The sequence below is a fragment of the Entelurus aequoreus genome, linkage group LG09, assembly GCF_033978785.1.
Source record: "Entelurus aequoreus isolate RoL-2023_Sb linkage group LG09, RoL_Eaeq_v1.1, whole genome shotgun sequence".
In the NCBI taxonomy this organism is placed as follows: Eukaryota; Metazoa; Chordata; class Actinopteri; order Syngnathiformes; family Syngnathidae; genus Entelurus; species Entelurus aequoreus.
Window position 1 is genome coordinate 6,103,891 of NC_084739.1, and position 16,907 is coordinate 6,120,797.

A 16,907-nucleotide genomic window follows, 5' to 3' on the forward strand; every position below is an offset into this window, starting at 1 on the left:
TCCTGGGAAAATCGGGGGGTCGTCAAGTATGTAGCTGAGCCGCATCAGAGTGGTCAAGGAGCCGCATGCGGCTCCGGAGCCGCGGGTTGCCGACCCCCGAGCTAGGGAATATAACAACTACACTACCCATCATGCAACGGGAGTGACGAGCATGCGCGGTAGCCCCGAAAAGTGTTGTTGCATGTCGTCACCCGTGAAAGTAAACGTCAAGAACTCAGCCAACACGCCTCGTCTGCATTATTTATAATTAGACAGACAACACAAATACAGTGTGATTTTGTTTTGTTTACAAGGAAAGAAAAACAAAAGTTGAGAAAGGGAGATCATGTCATATATGTATGTGCTGCGGTTGCTATAAGAACGTTGCGACAGCTGCCGTAAAGAATCAGAATCAGAATCAGAATAGTTTTTATTGCCATTGTTTGAGAACGGGTTCACAAACTAGGAATTTTTCTTGGTGCAATCGTGCAAAACAAAACACATATAACACATATTTGGTATAAAAAGAGCTGTGACTGAGCTATCAGATAGACTTAGAAGGGATTCAAGGAATTCAAGGAGCTGCTGTTAGGAGTTCTTGTTCATTTGCCTGACGGCCGAGGGGAAAAAACTGTTCAGGTGGCGGGAGGTGTGGGTCTGGATGGAGCGTAGTCTCCTGCCTGAGGGGAGAGGGGAGAATAGTGTGTGTCCAGGGTGAGAAGAGTCAGCTGTGATCCGACCAGGAGGTGCGTTGCTATGTTTCCGGTTGGTCGTAAAAGTGTTGGTCATGTGTTTGTAGTCTGCTCAAATCTCCCAGTAAAGTTATTCATTGGATTATACCTTTTGTTTTGAACTTTATTACACATTGGAGCGCTTTTTCCCGTCCATTTTTTTCCTGCTTTCGCTATCTGCGCTTAATGACCGTGCTACGTGACGTCATTTCTTGTGATGTCACACGGAGCATTTCTGGTCGGGACGGGATTGGTTCCGAGGGGTTTGAATATAGAACCAACTCTTTTTCTTTACTATAGTGGTCTCGATAACGGGTACCGGTTTTTAAAAAGGGATTCGAGTCCGAGGACTGTGTTCTTTTCTTATCGAACAACCGGGAAAACCGGTTTCGAGTATCATCCCTAGCGTCTACCAAAGTTCCACACAGCATGTCAGAAAAAGAATCCACCTCATCCAGTGGTGAGCAGGCGGAGGATGAATGGTGGACCGGGATTGGCTGGCTGATCAACAGGTGAAATGAGGAGCAGCTGGGAACATGATTGTGACCTGTACAAACAATAGAAGAAGAAACAAAACAAACAAACTCCCACTACGTGGAACATAACACACCCACCAATTGTGGATCAATAAAGTTTGTCTAAGTCTAAGGCCAAAAATGTTGGTTAGGACATCCGTAAAACTAACCCGTTATCATTAAAACTGATGTGAATTGGCGTGACAAATAAATGAAAGGCCGCCGCAGTTTGGTTGCAGCACTTCTGCGGATAACAACCGTGGATTCAAATTCTGTCGCCCAGATTGCTGGAACGAGCACAGAGGAAGCGTCCGTCCGTGTCCACCTTATTTAAGCACAGGAGAAATCTGCGTTCTGGAGTGAAAGAAACACATTTATAAAGCTCAGTGGATATGAAATATTCATCCAAGGCCAAGTTAATGTACTCACTGTTGTTGGAATCTCAACTGTTTCCTCTCTAAACCTCTGCGTCTCCTTCACTAAGGTAGCAGGGAAGTATCCGATGATGCCCATCTGGTCCACGTAGCGATCGCCGTACACCTACAACAGTGACCACAACTCAAAGGCTTGTACAAACCCTGTTTCCATATGAGTTGGGAAATTGTGTTGGATGTAAATATAAACGGAATACAATGATTTGCTAATCCTTTTCAAGCCATATTCAATTAAATGCACTACAAAGACAAGATATTAAGATGTTCAAACTCAAATAATAATTAACTTAGAATTTCATGGCTGCAACACGTGCCAAAGTAGTTGGGAAAGGGCATGTTCACCACTGTGTTACATCACCTTTCCTTTTAACAACACTCAATAAACGTTTGGTACCTGAGGAAACTAATTGTTGAAGCTTTGAAAGTGTAATTTTTTCCCATTCTTGTTTTATGTAGAGCTTCAGTCGTTCAACAGTCCGGGGTCTCAGTTGTCGTATTTTACGCTTCATAATGCGCCACACATTTTCCATGGGAGACAGGTCTGGACTGCAGGCGGGCCGGGAAAGTACCCGCACTCTTTTTTTTACGAAGCCACGCTGTTGTAACACGTGCTGAATGTGGCTTGGCATTGTCTTGCTGAAATAAGCAGGGGCGTCCATGAAAAAGACGGTGCTTAGATGGCAGCATATGTTGCTCCAAAACCTGTATGTACCTTTCAGCATTAATGGTGCCTTCACAGATGTGTAAGTTACCCATGCCTTGGGCACTAGTGCACCCCCATACCATCACAGATGCTGGCTTTTCAACTTTGCGTCGATAACAGTCTGGATGGTTCGCTTCCCCTTTGGTCCGGTTTACACGATGTTGAATATTTCCAAAAACAATTTTAAATGCGGACTCGTCAGACCACAGAACACTTTTCCACTTTGCATCAGTCCATTTAGATGATCTCGGGCCCAGAGAAGCCGGCGGCGTTTCTGGGTGTTGTTGATAAATGGCTTTCGCTTTGCATAGTACAGCTTTAACTTGCACTTACAGATGTAGCAACGAACTGTATTTAGTGACAGTGGTTTTCTGAAGTGTTCCTGAGCCCATGTGGTGATATCCTTTAGAGATTGATGGCGGTTTTTGATACAGTGCCGTCTGAGGGATCGAAGGTCACGGTCATTCAATGTTGGTTTCCGGCCATGCCGCTTACGTGGAGTGATTTCTCCAGATCCTCTGAACCTTTTGATGATAATATGGACCGTAGATGTTGAAATCCCTAAATTTCTTGCAATTTCACTTTGAGAAACGTTGTTCTTAAACTGTTTGACTATTTGCTCACGCAGTTGTGGACAAAGGGGTGTACCTCGCCCCATCCTTTCTTGTGAAAGACTGAGCATTTTTTGGGAAGCTGTTTTTATACCCAATCATGGCACCCACCCAGGCCTGGCCCTAACCAATCTGGCGCCCTAGGCAAGATTTTAGGTGGCGATCCCCCCCCCCCCCCCCCCCCCCCCCCACATCGACAGTGAAGTGTATATACTCACAAGAAACCGAATAGCTTTTTCACACATTCACACACTGATGGCGGGAGCTGCCATGCAAGGCGCTAACCAGGACCCATCAGGAGCAAGGGTGAAGTGTCTTGCCCAAGGACACAACGGACGTGACTAGGATGGTAGAAGGTGGGGATTGAACCAGTAACCCTCAGATTGCTGGCACGGCCACTCTCCCAACTAACATTAGCCACTCTCCCAACTAACATTAGCTTAATGCTAAAAAGCCAGGTTACTATCACATTCTGTAACAGACAAATAATTTCATGTAGGCTAACGTTACCTACCTGCTACCTCTGTCTTTTTCTCGTTTCTCCTCCTCTTCTTCTTTTCTCTTTTTCTCTTCCCTGGGCACCTGACAGTTTTGGCCGTTTTGACATCTTGTGTTGATGTTTTGATGTGGTGACGTCCAAAAAAAGTCATGATACGGGAAGGGAGGGGGCGCACCGTGGTAACAAATAATGTTTCTATTAAATAGGCTTTACTTTGCATTTTAATTAACGTGGGATTATTTTTTGTATTTAGAATTAATAGTACCATAACAGTCTCATTTCTTAGTGTTTTGGACCTACACTGCCAGACCAGAAGACGCCACCGCCTTCCTCTGGTACCAGTTTAGAATACACATAAACCTTCTGCTCCTTCTTGAGGTTGATGAATCTGCAGTCCGGACCTATGCGTGTGTGTTTGTACATATTATATTATTATAATTGGATATTAAGTATGTAAAAGTTCGACTCCTACTTTGCTTACTTCCATTATGACTTTTTTAAAGGTTTGTAATCAATAAGAATCCGCCGCTCCCAGTCTGCGGAACGCTCTCCCTGACCACCTGAGGGCACCACAGACTGTAGATGCTTTTAAAAAAGGTTTAAAAAACCCTTCTTTTTTTTTTTAAAAAAGCCTTTTTTTTTAGATGTATGCATACTAATTCTAGCCATTAGGCTGTACTAGTTCTTATTTTTATTTATTTTTATTATCTTTTTATTTTTATTTTTTTTAATACACTGTAGCACTTTGAGTTTGTTTACTTTTTTTTTTTCTTTTTTTTTTCTCCAACATTTGTGGCACTGGCGTGGCGCCCCCTGATGGACGGCGCCCTTAGCATTTGCCTATACGGCCTATGCCACGGGCCGGCCCTGCACCCACCTGTTCCCAATTAGCCTGCACACCTGTGGGATGTTCCAAATAAGTGTTTGATGAGCATTCCTCAACTTTATCAGTATTTATTGCCACCTTTCCCAACTTCTTTGTCACGTGTTGCTGCCATCAAATTCTAAAGTTAATGATTATTTGCAAAAAAAAAAAAATGTTTATCAGTTTGAACGTCAAATATGTTGTCGTTGTAGCATATTCAACTGGGTTGAAAATGATTTGCAAATCATTGTATTCCGTTTATATTGACATCTAACACAATTTCCCAACTCATATGGAAACGGGGTTTGTATTATATTTCAAAGCAGTCTCATTTCTTAGTGTTTTGGACCTACACTGCCAGACCAGAAGACGCCACCGCCCTCCTCTGGTACCAGTTTAGAATACACATAAACCTTCTGCTCCTTCTTGAGGTTGATGAATCTGCAGTCCGGACCTATGAAGTCATCCAAAACTGTGGCCATGGAGAGCACATCTGAAAGAAGGAACCACGCAAACATGTGACGCCTTAAACGCCGTTCTCTCCCGAGTTACTTCTTACTCACACGAGCACTCTTCGTCGCCGCACGTCTTTTTATCCGCCAGCTTTTCCGCCTCCACGGCCTCCGAGGTGTGGCGGAGCGTCCCCAGGCAAAGCAGAATCACGAGCGGGCGCAGCATTTTTTTTTTTCCCCCTCCAAAAAATGTTGCAGAAGTGGAACTATTAAAAGGATTCGAGAGAAAACTTCCCTCCAGACGAGGGGAAAACAAATGGGTGGTGCCTTTGCGTCACAGGCGGAAGCCGTCCAATCAGGGTTGGTGTTCAAAACGGTCACACGCTTGTTAACTGCCAGAGGGAGTTGGGCCAACTATTCTTAAAAACAACATGTTTACTTGCACGGTTTATGTAGAAAATGAGTCTCTTGCTTTAGGAAAACGCTGCATCCATCTATTACAACATCTATTACCATGAATTGGTTAACGTGAGACTTAAACAAGTTGAAAAACTGATTCGGGTGTTACCATTTAGTGGTCAATTGTACGGAATACGTACTGTACTGTGCAATCTACTAATATTAGTTTCAACCAATCAATCAATCAATCAAAGAAACTCGGTGAAACTGCCAAAAATGCAGAAAATTCCAAATACCCTTGCCAAGGCACTCTTAAAATAAAACATTTATATAAAGGCTGTCAAATGATTAATAATTGCTTTAATCAGACTAATCACGTTTAGGAATTTGGAATAATCATGATAAATTAGATTGAACTTAGCTTAAGAAAAGACCCACATATTTGTACACAAATGCAATTTTATTGTCAGGATGTGCATGTGTGTTTGTGTGTGTGTGTGCATATTATATTATTAAAATTAGACGGCAGGGATATATGCGTTAAAATGTAATATCGGAAATTATCGGTATCGTTTTTTTTATTATCGGTATCGGGTTTTTTTTATTTTTATTTTTTTTAATTAAATCAACATAAAAAACACAAGATACACTCACAATTAGTGCACCAACCCAAAAAACCTCCCTCCCCCATTTAGACTCATTCACACAAAAGGGTTGTTTCTTTCTGTTATTAATATTCTGGTTCCTACATTATATATCAATATATATCAATACAGTCTGCAAGGGATACAGTCCGTAAGCACACATGATTGTGCGTGCTGCTGGTCCACTAATAGTACTAACCTTTAACAGTTAATTTTACTCATTTTCATCCATTACTAGTTTCTATGTAACTGTTTTTATATTGTTGTACTTTCTTTTTTTATTCAAGAAAATGTTTTTAATTTATTTATCTTATTTTACTATTTTTTTTAAAAAGTACCTTATCTTCACCATACCTGGTTGTCCAAATTAGGCATAATAATGTGTTAATTCCACGACTGCATATATTGGTTGATATCGGTATCGGTTGATATCGGTATCGGTAATTAAAGAGTTGGACAATATCGGAATATCGGATATCGGCAAAAAGCCATTATCGGACATCCCTAATTATAATTGTATATTAAGTATGTAAAATTTCGACTCCTACTTTGCTTACTTCCATTATGACTTTTTTAAAGGTTTGTAATCAATAACAATCTGCCGCTCCCAGTCTGTGGAACGCTGTCCCTGACCACTTGAGGGCACCACAAACTGTGGATGCTTTTAAAAAAGGCTTAAAAACCCTTCTTTGAAAAAAAAACAACCTTTTTTTAGATGTATGCATAGTCTCTAACTTTAGTAAAATGCTGCATACATCCATTACAATGTGTAGAAACTCAGTAAAACTGCCAAAAATGAAGACAATTACCAATATCCTTGCCAATGCACTCTTAAAATGAAACATTTATAGAAAGGCTGTCAAATGATTAATAATTGGTTTGATCAGAATAATCAAGTTTAGGAATTTGGATTAATCATGATTTATTGGATTGAATTTAGCTTAAGAAAAGACCCACATATTTGTACACAAATGCAATTTTATTGTCAGGATGTGCATGTGTGTTTGTACATATTATATTATTATAATTGGATATTAAGTATGTAAAAGTTCGACTCCTACTTTGCTTACTTCCATTATGACTTTTTTAAAGGTTTGTAATCAATAAGAATCCGCCGCTCCCAGTCTGCGGAACGCTCTCCCTGACCACCTGAGGGCACCACAGACTGTAGATGCTTTTAAAAAAGGTTTAAAAAACCCTTCTTTTTTAAAAAAAAAAAAAAACAGCCTTTTTTTTTAGATGTATGCATACTAGTTCTAGCTATTAGGCTGTACTAGTTCTTATTTTTATTTATTTGTATTATCTTTTTATTTTTATTTTTTTTAATACACTGTAGCACTGTGAGTTTGTTTACTCAGTGTAAAGTGCTTTTTACAAATAAAATCTATTATTATTAAAAAGAAAAAGATCTATAAGAAATATCAAGCAGCTAAAATGCACCAAACATGGATAAATGTGGAGAAAGTGTTTTACATTTTCCCATCATGCACTCTAGTGGATTTGAATGGGTGTTTTTTTAAATAATAATATTCGAGTTTATCATATATATATATATATATATATATATATATATATATATATATATATATATATATATATATATATATATATATATATATATATATATATATATAATATAATAATAATAATATTCGAGTTCATCATATATATATATATATATATATATATATATATATATATATATATATATATATATATATATATATATATATATATATATATATATATATATATGGGGTTACCCACATATGCGGTCCTCTCCAAGGTTTCTCATAGTCATTCACATCGACGTCCCACTGGGGTGAGTTTTTCCTTGCCCCTATGTGGGCTCTGTACCGAGGATGTCGTTGTGGCTTGTGCAGCCCTTTGAGACATTTGTGATTCAGGGCTATATAAATAAACATTGATTGATTGATATATATAAATATATATATATATATATATATATATATATATATATATATATATATATATATATATATATATAATGTTGGTCACCAATGAAAAATTGTGGGCACCCCTCCTTTAGAGTTTAATGATTTTATTGAGGTACGCATGAAAAGTATTCGCTAATCAAATGTTCTAATTTGCCGCGGATTTGGAAAGTTAAGAAGTTAGCTGCCATGACCACTTAACGACACATAATTTGGTAGGCATTTCTTTTAGGACAAGAGTCACAAGACACTCAAAACAGTCTCAAGAACTTAAACATCCAACATGTTTTAAATTGCGTATTTCTGTGCTATTTTGACCATTTCCAGGGGTGGTACAGGACAACTCCTTCCAAGTGTTTCATCTGATCATTCCCAAATTCAAACAGCATATATTAAACAGATATAAACAATGTTAAATAACAGTGTTTGGGCTTTTGTCACCAAATGTGGGAAAGTTTGATGGTTTGCAATGTAACGTTGGCATGACTCTACTCTTGAAGCTTTTATATATATATATATATATATATATATATATATATATATATATATATATATATATATATATATATATATATATATATATATATATATATATATATATATATATATATATATATATATATGTATGTGTGGGAAAAAATCACAATCCTCAGGAGATTCCTCAATCTCCTGAGGATTGAGGAAACCCCTCATGAAACAGGCCTGTAGAGATGAAATAGTCTTGTGATTTTTTCCCACACATACATATTACGCTCTACCACGGTATCGAGCACTATTTTTTGGATAATCTAATTAAGACATATATATATATATATATATATATATATATATATATATATATATATATATATATATATATATATATATATATATATATATATATATATATATATATATATATATATATATATATATATATATATATATATATATATATATATATATATGATAAACTTGAATATTATTTTTTGAGCCATACTTTTTGGATGATGATGATGACATTGTCAAAAATTGTATTTGACTGGTAGAAAATTGATGGATATTATATATCCATCTCACTCCTTTTCAAATAAAAAATAAAATAAAATGAAAATAAAGTCCATTTTGTTATAATGGCTGTTAAGGCTATAGCACTGTATTGGATCAAGCTTGCTCTTGTTTTTATGTATATTTGAAATAAATAAATAAATAAATAAATAAAATAAAATAAAATAAATTTAAAAAATATATATATATATATATATATATATATATATATATATATATATATATATATATATATATATATATATATATATATATATATATATATATATATATAAAATATATAAATATAATAATATATACATTTATTTATCATTTATATAAATTTATATATATATATATATATATATATATATATATATATATATATATATATATATATATATATATATATATATATATATATATATATATATATATATATATATATATATATATATATATATATATATATATATATATATATATATATGATAAACTCGAATATTATTATTCGAGCCATACTTGTTGGATGATGATGATGATGAAATTGTCAAAAATGGTATTTGACTGGTAGAAAATTGATGGGCATTATTGCAATAAGCTATACTCAGATACACTTGAACTAGTGAAAATAGCTGCATTATTCAGCTCAGAAATTTCACTCAAAAATGCTGCAATATCATTTCAAAATTGCACCGACACGATTTCACCGTATAAATGCAAACTTTCGTCAGTCTTGTTGACAAACATTGACTTCCGCGTCGGCTGACGCAAGGCTCTGCGTGCGTGCGTGCTGTTGGAAGCCAGAGCATCTCAAGCGGGCGGTGCTTACCGCTCGCCAGGCGACTTTGACCCCGTGAACCGCCCTCTCGTCTTGCTCGTTTGTAATAAACAACTCGCATGTGATGACGTCTCACAGTGTGACGTATGTAGTCCTCGAACTCAAAACCACCCTTCCAGTATTGTTGTTGTTATTTTGGAGACTTCGCAGGGTGTGTGTACTTGGTAGGGGTCGGGTGGGGGGTTTAGAACCACACACACACACACATAGTTATATATTTAAACTGCATTTTGTAACCCGCTTCTTGGACGCATCCACCCGCCGTCTCCGGTCCACGCAAATAGCTTATGGATGCACTGGTCTCGGACTTTTTTGCCTCAGAAAATGGACACGATTGTGACTCTCAAAGTGAAGTAAAGTCCGGGAATGCTTGCGGATTTGTCCCCAGAAGGGCTTCGGCGAAGAAGAAAAAGAAATCCAATGGTCGACACTTCAAACCGAGCTTTAAACCAAGCCATAACGCCCCGTATCTACCTCCGGAGGTAAGCTCGCCATATTAGCACCGGCGACAATAGCATCATGGATGCTATAGTTACTGCACAACAAGTAGCCTATAAACAATACACGACTTATATAAATGAAGTTAGCAGCTAAAGTGTGTTATATATAATATACATTGTGTATTACTAAGTTTAAAGTGCTAGCATATTGTGTCCCACTCTTTGTTTGCTAACCAAACAATAGCTATATCCGTGTCCTGCCACGTAGCTTGTTGCAAAGCGAAAGTAAAAACGAAATAAAAAAAATAAGGGGTCCTTTTAATAACATTATATTTTTTTCAATTAATAGCTGGAATCCCCTTATAATTGTTTAAATTAGAGCTGTCCGATAATATCAGTCGATAAATGCTTTAAAATGTAATATTGTACATGTACATTCACTGTACAAGCACACATATACACATACTGCACATATACATATACTGCACATATCTAACGTTGTTGCCCTAGGGTAAACTGGGTATAACACATGGCACACTGACAAAGCTTAACCTATTGTTACTATAACAATCTACAAGGTTAATGTAGGTTGCTTCTCTTTCTTCCCCTCCATTTTTCTGCATTCTTTCGTATCTCAAGTTATCATTACGTATATGTATTGTTGCATTTGAACAATTGTATTGTTGATAATAAAGGTAAAGTATTGGTATTGTTTATTATCAATAGCACTATTTCTATTGGTATTCATATTGCTCCATTTTTAGTGTAATAATGCTCACTGTCATTTCTGTATTATTTTTTATTTTCGCCAACTGCTTATTTGCTATTACTTTTAGCATCATATTTGTACATGTCGTATTTGCTGATGTTGCTCTGTTGTTGTTGTTGTTGTTGTTGTTTTTGTCTCTCTGTCTAATCCCCCTCTTGTCCCCACAATTCCCCCCTCTTTCTTCCTTTTTTCTCTTTCTATCCCCTCCTGCTCCGGCCCGGCTGCACCAACTGATAATATAAATTCATTTAATAAAGTCAAAATACAAATAAGGCAACAAGAGAAGTATCCTACACTTCTCTTTTGTAAAGTAAATCTGAACAGCCGATATGGGCATCTACATCAACTATATGATTTGCCTGAGAAGCTGGGCATTTACACTCAATCACACAAAAGGGTTGTTACTTTCTGTTATTAATATTCTGGTTCCTACATTATATATCAATATATATCAATACAGTCTGCAAGGGATACAGTCCGTAAGCACACATGATTGTGCGTGCTGCTGGTCCACTAATAGTACTAACCTTTAACAGTTAATTTGACTCATTTTTATTAATTACTAGTTTCTATGTAACTGTTTTTTTAACATTGTTTTACTTTCTATTATTACTATTCAAGAAAATGTTTTTAATTTATTTATCTTATTTCATTTTATTATTTTTTTTAAAAAGGACCTTATCTTCACCATACCTGGTTGTCCAAATTAGGCATAATAATGTGTTAATCCCACGACTGTATATATCGTATCGGTAATTAAGAGGTGGACAATATCGGATATCGGCAAAAAAAACATTATCGGACATCCCTAGTTTAAATACATTTAAACATGTAACTGATCTCTTGATAGTAGCAGCTGTGTTTGTAAATATTTCAACAGGGGGTGTGTGTCTTTATCTGTGCTAATAAACTTGTTTAGATGCGTTATTTTTAGGGATGTCCGATAATGGCTTTTTGCCGATATGCCGATATTGTCCAACTCTTTAATTACCGATACCGATTGATTGATTGATTGATTGAGACTTTTATTAGTAGGTTGCACAGTGAAGTACATATTCCGTACAATTGACCACTAAATGGTAACACCCGAATAAGTTTTTCAACTTGTTTAAGTCGGGGTCCACTTAAATTGATTCATGATACAGATATATACTATCATATATACTATCATCATAATACAGTCATCACACAAGATAATCACATTGAATTATTTACATTATTTACAATCAGGAGTGTGGAGGGGGGGTGGGGTGGGGGGGGGGTATGGACATCAAGTAGTGGACATAGAGAGAGAGAGAGAGAGAGAGAGAGAGAGAGAGAGAGAGAGAGAGAGAGAGAGAGAGATCAGAAGGCATAAGAAAAAGAATCTGCATTTGATTGTTTACATTTGATTATTAGCAATCCGGGGAGGGTGTTAGTTTAGGGTTGTAGCTGCCTGGAGGTGAACTTTTATAGCGGTTTTGAAGGAGGATAGAGATGCCCTTTCTTTTATACCTGTTGGGAGCGCATTCCACATTGATGTGGCATAGAAAGAGAATGAGTTAAGACCTTTGTTAGTTCGGATATCAACCGATATATACAGTCGTGGAATTAACACATTATTATGCCTAATTTGGACAACCAGGTATGGTGAAGATAAGGTACTTTTTTTAAAAAATGAATAAAATAAAATAAAAAAATACATTAAAAACATTTTCTTGAATAAAAAAGAAAGTAAAACAATATAAAAACAGTTACATAGAAACTAGTAATTAATGAAAATTTGTAAAATTAACTGTTAAAGGTTAGTACTATTAGTGGACCAGCAGCACGCACAATCATGTGTGCTTACGGACTGTATCCCTTGCAGACTGTATTGATATATATTGATATATAATGTAGGAAGCAGAATATTAATAACAGAAAGAAACAACCCTTTTGTGTGAATGAGTAGGGAGATTTTTTGGGTTGGTGCACTAATTGTAAGTATATCTTGTGTTTTTTATGTGGATTTAATAAAAAAAAAAAAAAAAAAAAAACGATACTGATAATAAAAAAACCGATACAGATAATTTCCGATATTACATTTTAACGCATTTATCGGCCGATAATATCGGCAGACCGATATTATCGGACATCTCTAGTTATTTTGTATGTTACCACACAATAACGAAGTGTTGCATTATTTGGCTTGACCGTCATTTACCCGACAAAGTAAACATACACTATATTGCCAATAGTATGTGGCCACCTGCCTTGACTCACATATAAACTTGAAGTGCCATCCCATTCCTAACCCATAGGGTTCAATATGATGTGGGTCCACCTTTTGCAGCTATTACAGCTTCAACTCTTCTGGGAAAGGCTGTCCACAAGGTTTCGGAGTGTGTTTATAGGAATTTTCCACCATTCTTCCAAAAGCGCATTGGTGAGGTCACACGCTGATGTTGGTGGAGAAGGCCTGGCTCTCAGTCTCCGTTCTGATTCATCCCGAAGGTGTTTCTATCGGGTTCAGGTCAGGACTCTGTGCAGGCCAGTCAAGTTCATCCACACCAGACTGTCATCCATGTCTTTATGGACCTTGCTTGTCATGTTGGAAGAGGAAGGGGCCCCGCTCCAAACTGTTCCCACAAGGTTGGGAGCATGGAATTGTCCAAAATGTTTTGGTATCCTGGAACATTCAAAGTTCCTTTCACTGGAACTAAGGGGCCAAGCCCAACTCCTGAAAAACAACCCCACGCCATAATTCCTCCTCCACCAAATTTCACACTCGGCACAATGCAGTCCGAAATGTAGCGTTCTCCTGGCAACCTCCAAACCCAGACTGGTCCATCAGATTGCCCGATGGAAAAGCGTGATTCATCAGTCCAGAGAAGGCGTCTCCACTGCTCTAGAGTCCAGTGGCGACGTGCTTCACACCACTGCATCCAACGCTTTGCATTGTACTTGGTCATGTATGGCTTAGATGCAGCTGCTCGGCCATGGAAACCCATTCCATGAAGCTCTCTGCGTACTGCACGTGGGCTAATTGGAAGGTCAGTTGAAGTATGGAGCTCTGTAGCAACTGACTGCAGAAAGTCTTTGCACTATGCGCTTCAGCATCCGTTGACCCCTCTCTTGTCAGTTTACGTGGCCTACCACTTGGTGGCTGAGTTGCTGTTGTTCCCAAACTCTTCACTTTTCTTATAACAAAGCCGACAGTTGACTTTGGAATATTTAGGAGCGAGGAAATTTCACGACTGGATTTGTATGACAGTTCCACGCTGGAAATCACTGAAAGCGGCCCATTCTTGCACAAATGTTTGTAGAAACAGTCTCCATGCTTAAGTGCTTGATTGTATACACCTGTGGCCGGGCTAAGTGATTAGGACATTTGATTCTGATCATTTGGATGGGTGGCCAAATATTTTTGGCAATATAGCGTACATTGTAACTCCAATACTAAGCCAGTTAGCTTATTATAGTTAATGCAGAGTCACTCATACGTGTGTTCTTAAAATTGTGCCTCCATATGTATTTCTTATTTCGGAAACTTGCAAAAGCTGCTGTGAGTTCAGTTACCTTTTCACCGCACAGTCAACTCTTTCAGTTTCAGTTTGATTGTCCGTGCCTGACTCTTTTTCTTTCATTGCAGGCTGAAGAGGGTAATATAGAGTATAAGGTAAGAGCATACACAACTTTTGACTGGTTTATTTAATCAACATGTTTGAGGGTGTTGTGGTTTGCTGGCATGTCGTTATATCATTACAAGTGCAACTATATTCGTGTTTGTTTCTGTGCCAACTGGCAGAACTTGCTGCATATATATATATATATATATATATATATATATATATATATATATATATATATATATATATATATATATATATATATATATATATATATATATATATATATATTATTTTTTTTTTTAATTTTTAAATTTTTTTTTTTTAATTTTTAAATTGTTTTTTTTTTTTTTAAATTATTTTTATATATATATATGTAATATATAATTTATGTGTATATATGTATTAGGGGTGTGGGAAAAAATCTATTCGTATTCGAATCGCGATTCTCACGTTGTGCGATTCAGTATCAATTCTCATTTTTAAAAAATCTATTTTTTATTTTATTTATTTTTATTTTTTTTAATTAATCAATCCAAAAAAAAAATACACAGCAATACCATAACAATGCAATCCAATTCCAAAACCAAACCCGACCCAGCAACACTCAGAACTGCAATAAACAGAGCAGTTGAGAGGAGACACAAACACGACACAGAACAAACCAAAAGTAGTGACACAAAAATGAATATTATCAACAACAGTATCAATATTAGTTACAATTTCAACATAGCAGTGATTAAAAATCCCTCATTGACATTATTATTAGACATTTATAAAAAATAAAAATAAATGAACAATAGTGTCACAGTGGCTTGCACTTGCATCGCATCTCATAAGCTTGACAACACACTGTGTCCAATATTTTCACAAACATAAAATAAGTCATATTTTTGGTTCATTTGATAGTTCAAACAAATGTACATTATTGCAATCAGTTGATAAAACATTGTCCTTTACAATTCTAAAAGCTTTTTATAAAAATCTACTACTCTGCTTGCATGTCAGCAGACTGGGGTAGATCCTGCTGAAATCTATGTATTCCATGAATAGAGAATCATCTTTGAATCGGGAAAATATCGTTTTTGAAGCGAGAATCGCGTTGAATCGGAAAAAATCGATTTAGAATCGAATCGTGACCGCAAGAATCAATATTGAATCGAATCGTGGGACACCCAAAGATTTGCAGCCCTAATAGGTATGAATGTGCGTGTATGTGTGTGCATATTATATTAATATAATTGGATATTAAGTATGTGAAAGTTCGACTCCTACCTTGCTTAATACCATAATTACTTTTTTAAAGGTTTGTAATCAATAAGAAATATCCAGCAGCTAAAATGAGCCAAACATGGATAAATGTGGAGAAAGTGTTTTACATTTTTCCCATCATGCACTCTAACGGATTTAAATGGGTGTTTTTACAAAAAAAATTAAAGTGGTGTTTGGATGTTTTTAATGACCTTTATTTTGTTTGCATTTTTCTTTTGCATCATGACTAGGGAAGGTTGCTTGGAGTGGGTCATATAAGTAAATGGTGTGCTGTAAAGTCAACACACATTTAAGGGTCATTGACCTGATTTGCTCACAATGTCTACAAGATTGCAGTAAATCTGCAGCCTTCAGAGATTACCTGTTATTTAAGATTCATTTGAAAGCTCTACGCCAGGGGTCACCAACCTTTTTGAAACCAAGAGCTACTTCTTGGGTACTGATTAATGCGAAGGGCTACCAGTTTGATACACACTTAAATAAATTGCCAGAAATAGCCAATTTGCTCAATTTACCTTTAACTCTATGTTATTATTAATAATTAATGATATTTACACTTAATTGAACGGTTTAAAAGAGGAGAAAACATGAAAATAATGACAATTAAATTTTGAAACATAGTTTATCTTCAATTTCGACTCTTTAAAATTCAAAATTCAACCGAAAAAAAGAAGAGAAAAACTTAAAAAAATAATTTATGGAACACCATTAGTAATTTTTCCTGATTAAGATTAATTTTAGAATTTTGATGACATGTTTTAAATTTAGCTGAAGCTAGTGGAACCCACGCAAAGCCGTTTGGAGCACCTGGTCACGCAAATGAAATGGCGGCTCCAGGAGGGTCGCGGTGAAGCCGTCTATCAGATTGGGGTGGAGGACAACGGCATGTTGGTGGGACTGTCGGAGGATGACATGAGGGCGTCGCTGACGACCCTCCATAAGATGGCGGAGAAGTAAGATCTATTCCAGTTTTTAAGACGCTTCCCCACTGCCAACAAATAGTACATGTTGATGAATAAACAAGTAAATACGTGACATTGTGTTTGGGATTTGTAGAGTTGGGGCTGACATGACCATCCTTCGACACTCTGAGGTGGACTACGATGCCGATCAGCCTCATACCATTGCTGAAGTCTTGATTCGGAAGGTCCCTGATGACCAACAGGTTAGCAAGGCAGCCAT

At 36.6% G+C, this 16,907-nt stretch overlaps 2 protein-coding genes across 2 annotated transcripts in view; one reads left to right on the forward strand and one right to left on the reverse strand.

Annotated features, from left to right (window-relative positions):
• Positions 1-232: 232 nt before the first annotated feature.
• Positions 233-5,104, reverse strand: LOC133656757 (otoraplin-like). Its single transcript, XM_062057596.1, has 4 exons — positions 4,901-5,104; positions 4,691-4,830; positions 1,655-1,765; positions 233-1,579 (listed from the first exon to the last, which is right to left on the reverse strand). The coding sequence occupies exons 1-4, from the start codon at positions 5,013-5,015 to the stop codon at positions 1,556-1,558; spliced, it is 390 nt and encodes a 129-aa protein (XP_061913580.1). The 5' UTR covers positions 5,016-5,104; the 3' UTR covers positions 233-1,555.
• Positions 5,105-9,756: 4,652 nt separating this feature from the next.
• Positions 9,757-16,907, forward strand: part of LOC133656758 (GTP-binding protein 2-like) — a 36,410-nt gene continuing 29,259 nt past the window's right edge. The window contains exons 1-4 of the mRNA XM_062057597.1: positions 9,757-10,136; positions 14,477-14,503; positions 16,494-16,678; positions 16,782-16,890. Of these exons, the coding sequence (XP_061913581.1) occupies positions 9,942-10,136; positions 14,477-14,503; positions 16,494-16,678; positions 16,782-16,890 (516 nt within the window). The 5' untranslated portion in view covers positions 9,757-9,941. The remainder of the gene's footprint in view (positions 10,137-14,476; positions 14,504-16,493; positions 16,679-16,781; positions 16,891-16,907) is intronic.

What these genes read in the sequence shown, in the direction of transcription:
- LOC133656757 (XM_062057596.1), bottom strand. Translation starts at nt 5,015, where the DNA reads ATGCTGCGCCCGCTCGTGATTCTGCTTTGCCTGGGGACGCTCCGCCAC. An exon ending in GCGTCTTCTGGTCTGGCAGT is followed by an intron (nt 1,766 to 4,690) that starts GTAGGTCCAAAA and finishes TCACTGTTGTAG; the next exon opens with GTGTACGGCGATCGCTACGT. An exon ending in CAGTTGAGATTCCAACAACA is followed by an intron (nt 1,580 to 1,654) that starts GTGAGTACATTA and finishes CTTTCACTCCAG; the next exon opens with AACGCAGATTTCTCCTGTGC.